This window comes from Ascaphus truei, chromosome 2 (assembly GCF_040206685.1).
Source record: "Ascaphus truei isolate aAscTru1 chromosome 2, aAscTru1.hap1, whole genome shotgun sequence".
NCBI lineage: Eukaryota > Metazoa > Chordata > Amphibia > Anura > Ascaphidae > Ascaphus > Ascaphus truei.
In genome coordinates, this window is record NC_134484.1 from 457,559,785 (window position 1) to 457,579,384 (window position 19,600).

Below are 19,600 nucleotides of genomic sequence, written 5' to 3' on the forward strand. Positions count from 1 at the left end.
TTCAATTGAGTTGTCACAAAGACATCGAGAGAAGCGGATGCAATCCTATGAGTAGCCTTAGGTAATAAAACCCGGTGCTAACTGTAGACAGAGCCTGCACCCACATGTTCAGACTAGAATCAAACAGGACTCCTAGATTGCACACCTCCAACTCAGGGAGGAGTTTGACACCATTAATTGGTGGTGTGTCGATTCCACCCTGCCACACTCTGTCTTTGCTCTGACCCAACAATTATGACTTCAGTCTTGTCTGGATTAAGCTTCAACCATGGATGATATCACATAGAGTCCTCATGTGCACATTAATCAACAAGGGAGACAGTACGGAACCCAGAGGAACCCCATGCGGGGCCGAGCCAAGAGGCGATGATCACCCATGATCACCTGTTGAGTCCTGCCCTTTAGGAAGGAGGTGATCCACTCCAGAGCAGATTCCCTGATTCCCTCCGAGCCTCCTCAGGCTTCCTAACAGTATCCCATGGTCAATAGTGTCAAAGGCTGCTGACAAGTCCAACATGACAAGGACAGACATGCGGAACCTGTCCATGGCTAGGCGAAGATCATCTGCGACACAAATCAGGGCCATCGCTGTTCCATGCCGAGCACGAAAACCTGACTGAGTTGCGTTGAAGAAACCATGATGATCAAGACAGGATTGCAACTAGGAGCAGACAACCCTTTCCAACACTTTCGCCCCAAAAAGGTTGGAGATTGGATGGTAGTTGGCAAGCTGGTCAACATCCAACCCTACCTTCTTCAGCCGGGGCCTCACCGGAGTCCTTTTCAGGGATGGTGGGAGGATGCCTTTGAGGAGGGAGATGTTTACCAGCTTGGTCACGACCAGGACCATGGGACCAAATGACTCCTAAAGGAGGCAGAAGGGACATGGATTAAAATCACAGGTCGTCCAGTTTATCTGCCCAGTGATCCGCTTGATATCGGTGGGGGAGACTTGAGTGAAGCAATCCATGACGAGGGTTGCCTCTGGCAGGTGCACAATGACAGGAATGGTGCTCCCAATCAGTTATAATATCAAAGTGAATATATATAAAAATATAAAACACTGAAGTGAATAGGTGTGTGAACAAATCGCCTAAGACAATATTAAATCCTCTACTCCCACCTGGTGGTGATAAGTGAAATTGTTCCCATATGGAAACAATGTTGAATATCTGTAAAAAACCATATAGACTAAGTGATGATAATTAAATGAAATTAGATACTCTGCCTCCAACTCAACCTTCAAAAGAAACAGCCCTCCAGTTTCTCACAAATAGCAAATCCAACAAGATGAGGGAGCGGGGTACATTGTAGTCATATGTAAAAAAAAAAAATAAAGCAAAAATATGACCATAAAACAGTATTGCTGAGGTAAGATTAAATGAAAAAAATCGAAAAACCTTCAATCATTATACTCACATATAAGTGAGCATAAATAAGCATGTCACACTCAGTGGTTCAATGTGGCCAGTATCTCCAACACAGACAACATCCAGTTTTGTGTGATGTTATGGATGATTTTTAGAAGAAAGAAGGAAATACCATTGTGCAAATATCTGAACTAAAATGTATATTTATTACATCACTGCAGAGGCTTTCATTGTCTCTTCTATGATAGTTGGGGAGGATTATACCCAGACTCCACCACTGCGAATTAAGGTTCAATTTCAATTTGAGTCAAGTGGAATTGGATTTTGAATCATGCCAACCAATAGTGAACCAGGCATCCATTTATCAGTATTTCGTGATGAGGATGAGAATAGGACTCCTGACGAAGCTTGCACCCTAAAGCGAAACGCGTAGAGTCCAGAGAAGGAGAAGAAGAGGGGAATACCTGATCAGATAAGGAACTCCGCTAAGGGCTACTGTTGTTTCCGGGCGGCCGCACAAGGAAGCAACACCTGCCGGCGTCGGAGATGTGGTGAGACTGCCACCGCTCTAAACTGTGTTTTTGTTGTAATTGCCTTTAAAGCGTGGACACCACGTAAGTGTGCATTCTGGAGGAGTGTTTAATGTTTATATACATTGGTATTTCCTTCTTTCTTCTAAAGACCATCCATAACATCACACACAACTGGATGTTGCCTCAGCCTGTGATTCTGACCACATTGAGTGTGACATGCTTACTGTATTTATGCTCACTTATATGAGTATAATGATTGAAGGTTTTTCGATTTTTTTTTTCTCATTTAAACTTACTGTTTTATGGTCATATTTTTTGTTTTGTTTTTCACATATGACTACGATGCACCCCGCTCCCTCATCTTGTTGGATTTGCTAAGGGTTGCCTCTGGGCCAAGATTTGAAAATGGAATAACCTCTGGCGCAATCGCGGCTCTAATGCGACCGACCTTTCCAGCAAAGAAGGATTAAAACGCCATACATCGCTCTTCAGAAGCTATTACCTCGACAGTAGTACCACCAGGATGTAACCGGTTGTGAATTATGCTGAAGAGTGATGAGGGTCTGTCTTCTGCGTCGTCAATCTTCATGGCGACGTAATATTTCTTCTCCATGAAAATAGCACGTGTATACACCTGTTGACTAGCCTGCAAGAATGCCCGGTCAGCATCCAGCTGTGACTGCCTCCAACATCGCTTGTGTTTGCGCAGCTGTCTTTTGAGGACATGGAGGTCCTCTGAAAACCAGAGGGCGACGTAGTGGGGCTTTCCTTTGGATGGTCTTGCGAAGTACCAGATTGTACTGCTCTACTTGATCATTTAGAGCAGTTGAAGGTTGCACAGCAGATTAAGGGGCCTCTAAAGCATCAATAAGTCTGAAAGCTTCTTCGGCCGGACCCCAACCTTCTGGGGTCCACCATAACAGTGGAGGATTCCTTCGATTGTTGTCTGTATAACCTTATTATCGGTCCATAGGGTGGAAGTCATGTCAACATCTCCTACCATTATGCCCTGGGCAAAAATGAGGTCGAGTATGACCGAGTTCTTTATATCGCTTTGTTCATTTTTAGAGTCTTATTACTTGTGACAGCCGAGCAAATTAAACAAAATCTTTCTGCTCCACAGTCCTCTGCACCTCCATATATCTCAACTCTGATATCCCGTTACACACATACTGTACCTCCCCCTCCACCCCCCAAGGATGTCTTGTCTCCTGCAGCTAAAAGCTGATGGCACTATAGAAAAACAATGATGCGTAAATATGGGTATGCAGGAGGGGTAATAAAAACGTATCGAATAAGCTGTAGAAGACATCTGACACATACACTAGGTAACTCGCTGTGACAGATACCTCCAGGATGGAGCTTAGTCATACTGAGGGGGGTGTACACTACAATTACTTTTTATTTATACACACACAATTCGACCCTACAACCAATATATACCGATACCAGTGACATTTAAGGAGTTAAATATAGTTTTTTTTTTTTTTTTTAACAAAAAACAATAAGCTTGTTTGTAAACTCCCTTCCATGTGATATCAATGTGCCAAACAGGAGTTTGCCCAGGCAAAGCCTGTCTCTCTCCTGCCTCCTTATCTCTATTAACCCTCTAACCGGGGCAGGTTGGGCTAGAGGTTGAGAAAATGGTTGACTGACAAGCAGCACCTTAGTTAGAGCACCACCCTATTTATAGCACCACCCTATTTATAGCACCAGTCCACCCTAGTTATAGCACCAGCCTAGTTATAGCACCACCCTAGTTATAGCACCAGCCTAGTTATAGCACCCCCCTAGTTATAGCACCCCCCTAGTTATAGCACCTCCCTAGTTATAGCACCACCCTAGTTATAGCACCAGCCTAGTTATAGCACCCCCCTAGTTATAGCACCAGCCTAGTTATAGCACCAGCCTAGTTATAGCACCCCCCTAGTTATAGCACCCCCCTAGTTATAGCACCCCCCTAGTTATAGCACCTCCCTAGTTATAGCACCACCCTAGTTATAGCACCAGCCTAGTTATAGCACCCCCCTAGTTATAGCACCCCCCTAGTTATAGCACCCCCCTAGTTATAGCACCCCCCTAGTTATAGCACCTCCCTAGTTATAGCACCCCCCTAGTTATAGCACCCTCCTAGTTATAGCACCCCCCTAGTTATAGCACCCCCCTAGTATAGCACCCCCTAGTTATAGCACTACCCTAGTTATAGCACCAGCCTAGTTATAGCACCAGCCTAGTTATAGCACCCCCTAGTTATAGCACCACCCTAGTTATAGCACCAGCCTAGTTATAGCACCAGCCTAGTTATAGCACCTCCCTAGTTATAGCACCTCCCTAGTTATAGCACCAGCCTAGTTATAGCACCAGCCTAGTTATAGCACCCCCCTAGTTATAGCACCCCCCTAGTTATAGCACCCCCCTAGTTATAGCACCCCCCTAGTTATAGCACCTCCCTAGTTATAGCACCACCCTAGTTATAGCACCCCCCTAGTTATAGCACCCCCTAGTTATAGCACCCCCCTAGTTATAGCACCCCCCTAGTTATAGCACCCCCCTAGTTATAGCACCCCCCTAGTTATAGCACCCCCCTAGTTATAGCACCCCCTAGTTATAGCACTACCCTAGTTATAGCACCAGCCTAGTTATAGCACCAGCCTAGTTATAGCACCCCCCTAGTTATAGCACCACCCTAGTTATAGCACCAGCCTAGTTATAGCACCAGCCTAGTTATAGCACCCCCCTAGTTATAGCACCACCCTAGTTATAGCACCCCCTAGTTATAGCACCTCCCTAGTTATAGCACCAGCCTAGTTATAGCACCAGCCTAGTTATAGCACCCCCCTAGTTATAGCACCCCCTAGTTATAGCACCCCCCTAGTTATAGCACCCCACTAGTTATTGCACCTCCCTAGTTATAGCACCCCCCTAGTTATAGCACCCCCCTAGTTATAGCACCCCCCTAGTTATAGCACCCCCCTAGTTATAGCACCCCCCTAGTTATAGCACCCCCCTAGTTATAGCACCCCCCTAGTTATAGCACCACCCTAGTATTAGCACCCCCCTAGTATTAGCACTACCCTAGTTATAGCACCCCCCTAGTTATAGCACCCCCCTAGTTATAGCACCACCCTAGTTATAGCACCACCCTAGTATTAGCACCCCCCTAGTATTAGCACTACCCTAGTTATAGGCTTTGATGGAAATACAATGATTCTTGATTTCTAAAGAAACTTAAACAGCCATTGTGTTTTTTTGCAGGAAGTGTGATTACATGGCGGGGGGGGGGGGGGGGGGGGGGTCGGTTAAGGACGACAACAGTTGTAGTTTAGAAAATGTTGTATTTTCACAAAATGAGTCTCTCCAGGAATAAATCCTAGGAGGAGTAATTAAACCTTTGGAAATCTATTTTATGCTACAGTATTACACATTCCCTGATGTTCTTCATGTTGCTTTCCTCATTTATAGCACGTTATTAGTTATGGCAGCCGAGCAAAGGGACCAAAAGCTCCCGGCAGTGAAAGACGGAGAGAAAAGGTGACTAATAACCGCTGGTTTGTAGCCTTGAATTTTTTTAAATTAATGATAAAGATGCCTCGTTCTCAAAAGTTCCATCCCCCAAAAATTCTACCCATGGGGTAAAGTCCGTCCATATAGTAAAAAAAATTGTACTCCTTATGTAACAGTCATTGAATATTTACACTAGATGTCTACTGGATGCATTTTGCAGATTTTCCCAAAATGGAAAGTTTGTAATATGTCTTAACACGGAGTGCTTACTTACTATAGCAGGGGTGCTCAACTCCAGTCCCCAAGCCCCCCCCCCCCCCCCCAACAGGTCAGGTTTTCAGAATATCCCAGCTTCAGCACAGGTGGTTGAGCCATCTGTGCTGAAGCAAGGACTGATTGAGCCACATGTGCTGAAGCAGAGATATCCCAAAAACCTCAACTGTCTGGGGGAGGCTTGAGGACTGACGTGGAGCACCCCTGTACTACAGTGTAGATAGCCTACTGTAGCATTTTGATGGGTCATCTTAATTGATAAACAGGGGGTGTGGGCATACACTGCACTATCGGCCCATGTTTACTTAACTACGCTATTCCATAAGACCTGTTCAGATGTCTATTTTTGTGCATTCCTGGGCAATGTGAACTTTCGTGATTATTTTACAATACCACACATTTTCTGAGAAAACATCATCAAAATGTGCTCAACAAATTGGAATACATTTGCACAGCTGCTGGTAATACTTTTTAACTAGACACACAAAAATGTGTTGTTTTGACATAGTTTGTTGAGTCACCTGGGAGTGCACAAGTGTTTAAAGATCGCTGGTGATAATATTTTAGTAATGCAGCTAAATTAGCTTCCTTCTTTGCAGAGACGAGCTACATTCCTACACCTCCATTCTACCTCTTGTCCTGCCTCGATTCCATCCGGATCTCTTCATGTTGTACATGCTGTACCATCAGCAGGAGGACGCCCTCTACTGGCAGGGGATTGTACGCCTGGGTCTCTTCACAGACACAAAGCTGTTGGAGTTCTTGGATGTACAAAAGTGAGCCAAAGTCTATAAAACAGAGCAGAGTTCTATCAAACAGAGCAGAGTTCTATCAAACAGAGCAGAGTTCTATAAAACAGAGCAGAGTGTGTAAGATATACTATAATAAGTGTGTAAGATATACAGTACTATAAGTGTGTAAGATATACTATAATAAGTGTGTAAGATACACAGTACTATAATAAGTGTGTAAGATATACTGTAATATGTGTGTAAGATATACTGTAATATGTGTGTAAGATATACTGTAATATGTGTGTAAGATATACTATAATAAGTGTGTAAGATACACAGTACTATAATAAGTGTGTAAGATATACTGTAATATGTGTGTAAGATATACTGTAATATGTGTGTAAGATATACTGTAATATGTGTGTAAGATATACTGTAATATGTGTGTAAGATATACTACAATAAGTGTGTAAGATACACAGTACTATAATATGTGTGTAAGATATACTGTAATATGTGTGTAAGATATACTGTAATATGTGTGTAAGATATACTGTAATATGTGTGTAAGATATACTGTAATATGTGTGTAAGATATACTGTAATATGTGTGTAAGATATACTGTAATATGTGTGTAAGATATACTGTAATATGTGTGTAAGATATACTGTAATATGTGTGTAAGAGATACTATAATAAGTGTGTAAGATCTACTACAATAAGTGTGTAAGATACACAGTACTATAATAAGTGTGTAAGATATACTATAAGTGTGTAAGATATACTATAATAAGTGTATAAGTGTGTAAGAGATACTGTAATAAGTGTGTAAGATATACTATAATAAGTGTGTAAGATATACAGTACTATAATAAGTGTGTAAGATATACTATAATAAGTGTGTAAGATATACTCTCATAATAATAGGATAGGTAAAAGGTGGGTGAATTGATGGTTACAAAAACAGTCATGTTTTCCCAATTTTTTGTTGTTTAGGCAATTATGGCCCCTGAAAGATCTCAAACTAACAGCCAATCAGGTAAGAAGTCAAATCACAGTACTAAGCTCCCATAGCATCCCGTACTAAGCTCGCACAGATTCATTCTCTACAGCTAAGTACAGCTCAACCCCGTTATAACGCGATCCGTTACAACGCGAATCCGCTTATAACGCGATGCAAGCGTGGCCCCCAATTTTCGTATTTGTGAATACTTTACAACACGATTATTGGTATCTTAAATACTTTATTGTACAATGCATACAATTGTACATTATTTCCAACGCGATCCGCTTATAACGCGATGTGATTCTACGCACCCCAAGCACAGCGTTATAAGGGGGTTGAGCTGTATGTGAGCAAGAAACTTGGGCAGTGATTTGGTGTAATGTTTGATTGCGTGATTACATTAGGTTTTCCAAAATGTTTTAGAGAAATGATCTACAAGCCTCTGAATTTCAGCCATACACCAGCTGTTTATCTAATTGAATTCCACATTATTTCAGTTGTGAGTATAGGACATGATTTATTCATGTAAAATGCTGATTAGCCCACGTACATAATAATACAGCCAATCCAATTCAATTCAGCACAATCGACTTTATTTAGCCAGATGATGAGAACCCGTATTTACCTTTCATGCGTTGTTGTGTAATGATGTTTGCTTGTTGCTGTCATTTGTTGACGGATTTGGGACTTTCATACTGTAAAACCTTCTGTTTTTTTACACTAGCAACATTTCACTGTTCATTTCCTCATGATCGAGTCTAACCGCCTTTAGAAAGTCGAGAGCCCCCGTTGCTAGTGTAAACATTGTCTGTTTTATAGAGGAACTCCATCATGAGGTACAAATGTTTTCGTTCTGCAACCGAATGCCTGCAGAAGATAATGTAAGTAGATAACCAACATCTCACGCCTGAGTTATGTTTCACAAGAAAGTTATATGATGTGACTGCCCTCTGCCTCAATTCGGGAAACTAGAACAAAGCTTTGCCAGATCTCACTTAACATGGCCTGGTTACCCGAAGCCTGTCCATGCTTCTCTTCCTAGTTGGCAGTGGTGGAACCACTATATTGTGCAGCTGGTTCGGCTACACCAGGGCCCATCACCTTTAGGGGATCATCCTCCATGCTCTGAAACGCTGTTTCCGGCACTTATTTTAGCATCTGGTACAGCGTTACGGCATTTCTAAAGGCCGCCTCTCTGCATACCTCCTTCCCGGGGTCTACCTGTGGTGCGCGGCCATACCAGGTGCGGCGCCAGAAGGGGCCCACCCAGGTGGTCATAACGCGGAAGTTAGGCCCCGCCGAAAGTAAGGTCCAAACTTCGCAATCACCGCTTGAGTGGACTTCCTCAGCCGCCGCCCCCACTCCACCAGTGCTTGGTTCCACCACTGCTAGCTGGTAATAGTTTACTCATGGTTTCTTGAACCTTTGTTTTATGCATTTGTCCTGCACCCTTTCTCCTGTTTCCTGGATTTTTCTCTCTGTCTGGGGGTGTTGGGTTAGGCATTGCTGATAGATGTAAAAACCTGAACAGAAAATGAGCTTTTGTCTAATTTTTGCTAATGCTCGGGGGCAAGATTTAGTGAATATGGAAAATTCAAGGACATTATGACCTTCGTTATGAATTTATGACATTATGAATATTCAAGGACATTCTGACGTTCATTATGAATTTATGACATTATGAATATTCAAGGACATTATGGTGTTGCAAAATACAAAGAAGTGTAGATATAATAAAAAAAAGTAAGAGAGACACACCCCACATTAGAAGATAGAATTAAACGATTGGATATGTTTAAATATCTGGAGGTTCTCTTGTCATAGGAAAATTACTACACAAATAGAAACTTAATGAAAGACGGACGGGTTACTCTCCTACAATTAAAAAAAAAATAATCAACTTAATTGACTCTAAAAAACTTACACCAGCAAATAGAAAAAAACAAAACTATATATGCTGTATGATAGAAAATATATCAAATGTAATAAAAAGTGGGGAAATTCCATAATCTCTAAAGTGCTGATGTGAAATACTCTAAACAAAATAATAGATGGGTGGAAGAGAGGGTTGGGGGTCCCCTAGAATTTCACAATCTAACTCTAGGGTTGCTTATAGAAAAAGTTGAAGCCCACTGCTCCAGCTATATAAAAAAATCTCATGTTTCTTTTTTTTTTTATCACGTAGCATTTGTTGGTGAAGCATTTAGTTTTTTTTTACGTTGTAATTTATAAGGCTGATCTGTTTCTTCCTAACTCCTTTTGCACACGGGTAAAATCTTCCATACACTGAAACATGTAACACACAGTGATATAGTAAGCAGCAGCTGATCGCTTCACAGCAGTCACCTTGATGACAGTCATTGAACATATTGAGTACAGGCATACCCCGGTTTAAGGACACTCACTTTAAGTACACTCGCGAGTAAGGACATATCGCCCAATAGGCAAACGGCAGCTCGCGCATGCGCCTGTCAGCACGTCCTCAACAGCAATACCGTCTCCCTACCTGTACCGAAGCTGTGCGCAAGCGGGGAGACTATAGAGCCTGTTACACATGCCTTATTTACATCAGTTATGCACGTATATGACGATTGCAGTACAGTACATGCATCGATAAGTGGGAAAAAGGTAGTGCTTCACTTTAAGTACATTTTCACTTTACATACCTGCTCTGATCCCGTTGCGTACGTTAATGCGGGGTATGCCTGTACTGCACATCAGTACTGTAACGTTTATGGCATATTTGCATTTTTTTTAAATTACATTTGATGAATTTTCGATGATATATATATATATATATATATATTGAGAGAGAGAAAAAGGCCCTAAATAAAGCACTCTAGTATTTGTATCAGTACAAATCACATAAGGTTTATTAATGTATTGTCACAGAACAAAAATAGTTAAAACAAAGCACAGAAATGTTTAAAATACAGCATGGATCCCCTGTTCATTACAAAGCTAAACAACTCCCTCAAAGAAGATGCCCAAAATACACTCAGATAGTATTCTGAAACGCCTGACAAAATAAACCTGGTGTGACACCCAACAGACTAAATAGTCACGGCTAGGGCTATGTAATCATCTGCAAAAGGTCAGATATGCCTACTAACCCCTGCAGTGTAGGGTTTGTCTGTGGCGACAAAGAGTAGCAGGTAAGTGACAGCAGAGATACACAGATTAAAGCCTGCAAAGCACATATAAGCCTATAGCTAGAGAGAGTGATACATCACCTATGGTCAGGTACAGTGTGGTCGGTACATTCAGGGGGGAACAAGGAGGGATGTTAGAGCATAGTAATGTGACCCAGAGAGGGGACAAACCAGGGGATCCTGCCTGCTGGACCTGCTCCTACGCGTTTCGGCACACAGCCTTCTACTGGGAGTGGTGATGTAAGCAGGGTAACATGCAGGTTTAGAAAGGGAACTAATTGGGCTAGTGGGTGTAATCACCTGGCAAAAATCAGACTGACATAGATTATGCAGAGGACAAACAGGTGTGGGCTAAGAGTGAGGCTAATAGAGTCAGAGATGGTCATAGGTTATCAGCCAATGAAAAATTCTTATTGTGGGTGCACTCACACTCCTCCAAAATAGTCAATAATTACATGAATACCTGCCTGGTGAGTCCAATATGTGGCAGTAGCAGAAAGCTTATCCTCAGGCTGTAGCACATAATGTACCTCAGGGCCACAGATGTAATGAATTAACTATAATGGCATAATGTGTTTAAGGGCAGAAAACGGGCCTCCCATATGTCACTGCGCATGTCCGTGACGTCATAACGTCGCGTCTGGTAAGGCAGGACGCCCTGAGCTTAGTAATGGGCACTAGTGAGGCAGAAAGTGTCTATGGGCAGTTCACTGCGCATGCGCGGCTCTGTGTCTGGTGTGTCCGTGTATTAGGCAGGCTAAATAAGCCCTGCATCGCGTCTCGCGCATGCGCGCCTCTGCATAATGGTCTCAAATGTAATGAGCAGTCAAAAGAGCACACATATCCGCTCACCACGATCGCAAAGCGCCCACAGATATAGCTGATGTAAGCACAATATACATAAGGATCAGCCTAATTCATTCAGAGTGCAAAGGGAACCTTTATTGCTTAAGGCATGACATATAACATCCAAAGATAACTATTAAGGGATGATATAGGAGTGATATATTGTTGTACAAATGTTATTAACAGGTAAGTGCATGTAGGTATGATCCATATACAACAATATATCACTCCTATATCATCCCTTAATAGTTATCTTTGGATGTTATATGTCATGCCTTAAGCAATATGTGCTTCATCTATTCTTATGGCTTCCACAGTGATGCGGACCACACAATTGTTTGCCTGGTTGCCCTTCTGGGGGCTATATTTGATGAGCTTTTAATCCTTAGGTTCCCTTTGCACTCTGAATGAATTAGGCTGATCCTTATGTATATTGTGCTTACATCAGCTATATCTGTGGGCGCTTTGCGATCGTGGTGAGCGGATATGTGTGCTCTTTTGACTGCTCATTACATTTGAGACCATTATGCAGAGGCGCGCATGCGCGAGACGCGATGCAGGGCTTATTTAGCCTGCCTAATACACGGACACACCAGACACAGAGCCGCGCATGCGCTGTGAACTGCCCATAGACACTTTCTGCCTCACTAGTGCCCATTACTAAGCTCAGGGCGTCCTGCCTTACCAGACGCGACGTTATGACGTCACGGACATGCGCAGTGACATATGGGAGGCCCGTTTTCTGCCCTTAAACACATTATGCCATTATAGTTAATTCATTACATCTGTGGCCCTGAGGTACATTATGTGCTACAGCCTGAGGATAAGCTTTCTGCTACTGCCACATATTGGACTCACCAGGCAGGTATTCATGTAATTATTGACTATTTTGGAGGAGTGTGAGTGCACCCACAATAAGAATTTTTCATTGGCTGATAACCTATGACCATCTCTGACTCTATTAGCCTCACTCTTAGCCCACACCTGTTTGTCCTCTGCATAATCTATGTCAGTCTGATTTTTGCCAGGTGATTACACCCACTAGCCCAATTAGTTCCCTTTTTAAACCTGCATGTTACCCTGCTTACATCACCACTCCTAGTAGAAGGCTGTGTGCCGAAACGCGTAGGAGCAGGTCCAGCAGGCAGGATCCCCTGGTTTGTCCCCTCTCTGGGTCACATTACTATGCTCTAACATCCCTCCTTGTTCCCCCCTGAATGTACCGACCACACTGTACCTCACCATAGGTGATGTATCACTCTCTCTAGCTATAGGCTTATATGTGCTTTGCAGGCTTTAATCTGTGTATCTCTGCTGTCACTTACCTGCTACTCTTTGTCGCCACAGACAAACCCTACACTGCAGGGGTTAGTAGGCATATCTGACCTTTTGCAGATGATTACATAGCCCTAGCCGTGACTATTTAGTCTGTTGGGTGTCACACCAGGTTTATTTTGTCAGGCGTTTCAGAATACTATCTGAGTGTATTTTGGGCATCTTCTTTGAGGGAGTTGTTTAGCTTTGTAATGAACAGGGGATCCATGCTGTATTTTAAACATTTCTGTGCTTTGTTTTAACTATTTTTGTTCTGTGACAATACATTAATAAACCTTATGTGATTTGTACTGATACAAATACTAGAGTGCTTTATTTAGGGCCTTTTTCTCTCTCTCAATCTATTATACTGCCCTTATAGCACCACCGACACATCACTGTAGTTTGGATTTTTCCAGTGTCGGTATTTAGCTGTGTTTACATGTCTTGTGGATGCGGGGTCCTCTCTTTCTCTCTTGCATATATATATATATATATATATATATACAGTATATATATACTGTATATATATATGGTTTATTAAGATATTTAATTTTTTTTATAGTGATCACACACACACACTTTTTCATTATGAGAGTAGCCAATTTGCCTTTATTTAAGTTTCTACTTATAAAGAAATGTTGATGTTGACATAGATTGGAGAAAAAAAAAAAAAAACTTTCCATCACTACAGGACGAGCCAATCTGAGTTGGGAGACTTATATGTATATTTTTTTTAATATATTATGGACACCCCAAAGACTGTCCATTTCTTAAAGGCACCTAATTTATATGTAAGCTCTAAATACTGTAAATAGTGGCTTATCTCAGTGCTCTGGGAAAGGGATTCCTGGTGCCTGCATTGTTAAGTAATATGTATTACTAGCTATAAACAGCAACACAACGATCTGTCAGGTGCATTTAAAAATGTGTTTGGGAACTTCAACATCTGGCACAAACTCTGTCCTAACTGAATGATGTTATGTGCAGTGCACACACACTATGTTTTGTATGTGTTTCTATGGAATGGGAATGAAATGGTTTTGTAAAATCACAACGACTGATATTTTAAAGCACTACCGTGGATCCGAGAGAGAAGCTACAAATCATTCTGAAGACATACGAAGAAATTGAGACTACGGTATCCCGTGTGCTGGAGAAGGAATACAAGCTTCCGATGGACGATCTGCTGCCATTGTTGGTGTATGTGGTATCACGAGCAGGGTAATACTCATATTAAACAGCACATAGCATTATTTGTGGTCTCAGTAATGTTATGTCAGCCTTGTTACAATGCCTATTCCTTATCTTTTACAAGTGAAAATGTTATGTAGCCCCTCGACCCCCTCCCAATCTCACATAGGGTGTCCTAGGGTGTCTCAAGCTCCAGCTACAAGTCTGAATGTGGTGCATACCTGCTGGCAACAGGAGGGCCTGAGTCTCCCATGGTGACATGGGGACAACAGGACAGATTTCTGGGGTTGTGCCTTCGTTCTCCTCAATGGTGCAGCGCCTCCATCTCCTGCGGGCCCCAGGGATATGGGGTGGAATCCCTACAGCAGAATTCCCTCTCAGGGATGAGAGATTCCAGTCTCACATTCTGTCTCTTTACAATGAGAACTCTTTATTCAAGTTCTCAGCAGCAGCAGCTTACAGCAGGCAGTCGTCTCAGCCGGCTGTCTCCCTTCAGCATGTCCCCCTGATGCCACTCTGGGCCCAGGGCTACCCAGAGTGGGTCTAGCTCTTCCCCTGCCCCTATGCAGGGCAGGAGGTATTTGGTCCACCTATAGGTCTAACAGCTCTATTCCTTCTCCTCTCACTAGCTAACTCACACTCTGACACTACAGAACTTGTTCTGTCTCACTAAATAGGAAAATGAAGTGCCCTAAGTAGTTTCAACAGGCACCGCCCCTGTGTCTCCTGATTGGACACAGTCAGGTGACCTGCCTTCACTTCCTTAGTGCAACTGCTTGAGGTGGGGGAAACCCATGTTAATGTAAGGAATCGGGGGCCATGTCCCCTGCGACGTGACCCCTCCTTACCCACTACCAGTACTGCAGCTGCTGCTGCCTTTGCTCCTCATCGCTACCCCTGCCGGCACGCGGCACTTTCTGCTACTCACGCCGCAGCTGCCATCTTGGATTCTCGCGCCGGCGTTACAGAGCGCGCATCTATCCCTGGCACTTGTAACACATGCGCCATGCCTGCCTCCGCCCCCCGCTCAGCCCGGGAGTTCTTGCTACGCCTCCTGCACCCTCAGCTGAGCCCTGTTACTCCCAGCCTCTCAGGAGCTGCTCCTCGTCACGCCCCCGTCCGGATTGGTGGTTACCGCTTTAAATACCCTGCCTGTCACTTCCTCCTTGCCCTGCATAGCTCCTTGCTTCTTGTGTAGCCTGGAAACTGTGTCGTGCTCCTGTTTGTCTTTACCCCTACAGATTTGAACCGGCTTGTCTGACTTACCTCTCTGGCTCCCGACTTCGGCTTACCCATCACAATTCTTACCTCTCAGCCCCTTGGACACGGAAACGGATTTGACTACGGAACTCTCTATCCTCCTGAACTCGGCAAGTACAACGACTATTCTAAATCTTAATCCAGGCTTGGTCACGCTACAACCACATCCCGGACCCGCTCCCTCTGCTGTCGGTGTGTATATTCAATATCCCGCCTCAGTACAGGGGACTGGCCTGGTCTGCGGGCTGCACAGCGTGACATTATGCAGAGCCCAACAGAAACAGACCTGACTGAGGTGGGCCAACTAATCAGGGGACTTGCGCTTTGCATTGATACTTTGGGAACTCAGATCACAAGCCTGGTACAACAGCTTTCACTACAGCCTATTCCGCCACCGGCCCCAGCCGCGCAGGGTGGCGATCGGCCATCAGAACTTAGGATTCCTACGCCTAAAGCATATGCGGGTGACCCTCTAGTCTGTCGTGGGTTTTTGAACCAATGTGAAATACAGTTTGAGATTTCTCCCAGCCTGTTCCCCACCGGACGCACCAAGGTAGCCTATGTTTACTCTCTTAACAGGGGACGCCTTGGCATGGGCCTCTCCCACCTGGGTAGATCCCAATATCAGACTCTCAGGCTCCAACTCCAACCCCTTGGCTGTCACCTGTGGTGTCCCGCGAGGCTCTGTTCTGGGGCGCCTACTCTTCTCAGTGTTCATCAATGATCTTCCTACAGCTTGTAACACATACACATGTATGCGGATGACACAATCTTATTTGCATACAGTGCTAGCCTCTCTGACCTAGGACACATACTTCAATCTGATTTTTTTTCTAGACTTAACTTGATTTTTCAAAGCTACAGTACCAGCGACAGAGCTACAGATCAGAACAACCTGTAATAGCATCCTTGCCCCTGTCACTAATTTCAAATATTTGGACATATGATTTGACTCCCATTTAACATTTGGGTTGAATATTTATACCCTAACATCCAAAACTTATGCCAAACTAGGTGTACTTTATAGGAACAAATCCTACCTACACAAGCTGGTCAGAAAGCGCTTCGCACAGCAGATGCTCATAGCAATTATAGACTATGGGTACATAGTATATGGTACAGCACCCTAAACTCACTTTAGCAAATTAGACATCCTTTACTGCTCAATATGCCGCTTTATCCTACAATGTAACTACAACACAAATCACTGCAAAATGCTCAAAGAACTAGATTGGCTATCACTTGAGTCTACGCACAGTTTTTCCTGTTTTGCCTTCAAATACCTTCTGCACAAGCTACCCGCCTATCTGAGCAAACTCCTCACCCCTACTACACCCAGAACTTATCACCTTCTGTTCACAGTCCCAAGGTTGAACTGGTTCACAGAACTGGTCATAGTCTTAAGGTTCAACAGAGAATTTGGCCGTTCCTCCTCTTACCGTGCACCTCACAACTGGAACAATCTACCAGAGACTATCAAAGCCGCCACCGGTCTAAGTTTTTTCAAAACTAAAGCTGTCTCACTTTTTAATCTGGTCTGTAACTGTTACATACGCCTATAACATATATTAGCTTTAACTGTTCATGAAATGTCTTTAAATATAATGTATCACCCTGTTCATTTAGTGTAACCATGTGTAACTCGGTGCCCAGGACATACTTGAAAACGAGTGGTGACTCTCAATGTATTACTTCCTGGTAAAACATTTTATAAATACATAAAATGTAGAGTCCGGGACGTCTAAGAAATCAGTAAAAACATTATAGCTCTTTCATCACGACCATTACATCCTAAGCACATCCCAAGCCACATACAGAAGGTAGCAAGATGGAGATTTAATGCACATTAAACATTTTAATGTGACTGATCGATCACCGTGTTTTTTCTTTCTATCACTTTATTGCATGGCTTACACAGTATGAATAAGAAGTCACTTTGAGATAATGGAGTTTATATTCTTCAATGTCATGCACTTTGGTTTGCAGATGTCACGGTTTGTTTTGTATGTAAGAATATGCTCATGTTTGTGGATCTAACTGTACATATGTCTACACTTGTTTCACAGGATACAGCACCTCGGAGCTGAAATACATTTTATTCGGGACTTGATGGATCCCAATAATGTGGGAGGGATTTATGACTTCTTATTGACTGCACTGGAGGTAAGTGTTAAAGTTGCAGTCCCACAAACCACGTCTCCTGCACGGTCTACACTGTACTACAGGGGAAGCACTATTTCACAGATACTTTGTATTTTAAGATATGTTTAATTGCTCATTTGCGAGAAACACAACAGTTAATATCACAGAATAAACAATAAAATATATGCATAAAAATACACTTTTGTTAGCTCCTAAGACCTAGCCTAAATGAGAAAAGCAGGTAAACGCTAGTTTGTGTATGCTAGGTGTATGAACGTACACACACACACACACACACACACACACACACACACACACACACACACACACACACACACACACACACACACACACACACACACACACACGTTCACTGTCTTGCACCTTTCTAAACCTTAGTCCTGTGCCTCCGGATTGACGAAGTCCCTCTCTTAGAGACACGCGAACAAAATGTTGAGGGTTTCAATCCGCCCCGGATTGTTCGGTTCCTGTGGCCTTGGGATTTCCTCGTGTCAGCCCCAAAAAAAGGACGACCTGTAATGGTGCTTAAAATGCAACAGCTGTCAGTCTGATTGCATTTGGCCCGTTTTTGCTTTTGCGCATGCGCGGGATATGGTGATGTGTCCACGCATGCGCTGTGAGTCGGGACGTCATCGCGGTTTTTGCTGCGAAACCGCCAAATCAGCTGTCTTTTAAAAGGCTTTTTTGTTTTGGTCTTCTGGATGCCTTGATAAAGTGTGATCGGGCACGAAACGCGTAGGAGAGCTCTGCCCTCCGTTTTTTTTTTATTATGTTGCATTAATAAATTGATTTTTTTTGATTACTTGGACCCTGCTCTCTGTTGGCTGTTGCGCTGTATCACTGCTTTTTTTGGACATCTTCCAAATAGAACGCTACTTAATTTCCCAATGAAGCATATGAGAAGGAAGAATTTGCAGGGAACTTGTATTCTGGATTGAATAGGAGAAACGGTTCCTTTACAACCAATGAACATATTTATTTGAAGCCGCATTTTTTCAGGCTATCATGAAAATGTACAGCACACAGAGTGCATAAAGTGATACTGCTCATGACTTCGCACTTTCAGCAGGGCCGCTTTTAGAATTTTGCCGCCAATAGGCACTTACCTTTTTTCCGCTGTTGCCGCCTCCTCTTGCAACGTCCTAGCGTCACATGGTGACGCGTTTCCATGAGAACGGGGGCGCCATGGGATGTCATGTCATGGTGACGCGACGCTGCAGGAAGAGGTAAGGGACCTTTACAGAGGCCCCGCGCTCTCCACCGGCAATCAGTTGTTGTGGGGAAGAGAGCGGGGCCTCTGTAACCGCCGCACCGTCCGCCTCCGAAATTTGCCGCCCCCCAAAAGAATTTGCCCCTCTAGGCCCAGGCCTATATGCATAAATACGGGCCTGCAACGGTCATGGAATAGTTACACAAGGAGAGTTTAGATCTTAACAAGTATACAACATGAAGTATCATTTAAATGCGTTTCACTCCTGCTCATATACCAAACGGCATCACATCAAAGAAACTAATATTGGCCCCAATATACTAAGTAGTGCTATGACCTAGCACATCGTAAACGTAGCTGACCCCCCCCCCCAAAAGCCTCTGTGTGTAACTCCTGCAATGTTATCTCCCCCCCCCCCATAAACTTGTTTTTTTTCCTTTTGTTTAAAATCATGATTTTCTTAATCTCTCGCGTCTGTAACGTCAGGTTGCACTGAACCCCGGGTGAGACCTCCATTTTAACCTCCCGTATACTCAGGCCGGGATTCTTTACGCCACGATGTGGGGTACCGTGCCCAACCCTGCAGAGTTCCCGCCGGATCGGGGGTTGCAGTAATCCACATCGTGGCCTCACGGACCCCCCGGCCTTCATACAGTATTTCCCACGCGTTCTGTAAAAAATAAAAAGCGCGCCAGAAAGGGCAAATAATAGTGTATCTTGTATAGCACCGACAGTGTAAGCAGCACTGTACATACAGTAGCATTTTTGCAGACTCTGGTCTTTGTCCCATAGAGCTTACAATCTATGTTATTGCAGGCATGGGTACCTGCCCTGCAGAGCTTGCAATCCATGAGGCACAGGGAGATAAAGTGACTTGCACAAGGAGCTGAAGTGCTGCTTTAAGCCCTAGCTAAGGCTTAAAAACGGCAGTGAGGCTGAGTTATAGTGTATTAGAATGCGCTAGCTTAGGCGTTCCTCCGTGAGGCCGCACCCATAGTGCAGGATACGGCGCAAGCTACGTAGCTCGTGCCGTAACAAAC

At 43.6% G+C, this 19,600-nt stretch overlaps 1 protein-coding gene across 5 annotated transcripts in view; it reads left to right on the forward strand.

Annotated features, from left to right (window-relative positions):
- The window catches only part of ALS2CL (ALS2 C-terminal like), a 131,077-nt gene that overhangs the window by 107,361 nt on the left and 4,116 nt on the right, over positions 1 to 19,600 (forward strand). For 4 of the 5 annotated variants that reach the window (XM_075588012.1, XM_075588014.1, XM_075588015.1 and 1 more), the window contains 6 exons: positions 5,366 to 5,434; positions 6,280 to 6,456; positions 7,412 to 7,454; positions 8,241 to 8,302; positions 13,808 to 13,957; positions 17,254 to 17,350. In XM_075588012.1, the coding sequence (XP_075444127.1) occupies positions 5,366 to 5,434; positions 6,280 to 6,456; positions 7,412 to 7,454; positions 8,241 to 8,302; positions 13,808 to 13,957; positions 17,254 to 17,350 (598 nt within the window). Of the gene's footprint in view, positions 1 to 5,365; positions 5,435 to 6,279; positions 6,457 to 7,411; positions 7,455 to 8,240; positions 8,303 to 13,807; positions 13,958 to 15,168; positions 15,313 to 17,253; positions 17,351 to 19,600 lie in introns of those variants that run through there. The other variant, XM_075588016.1, reaches the window with a different exon arrangement.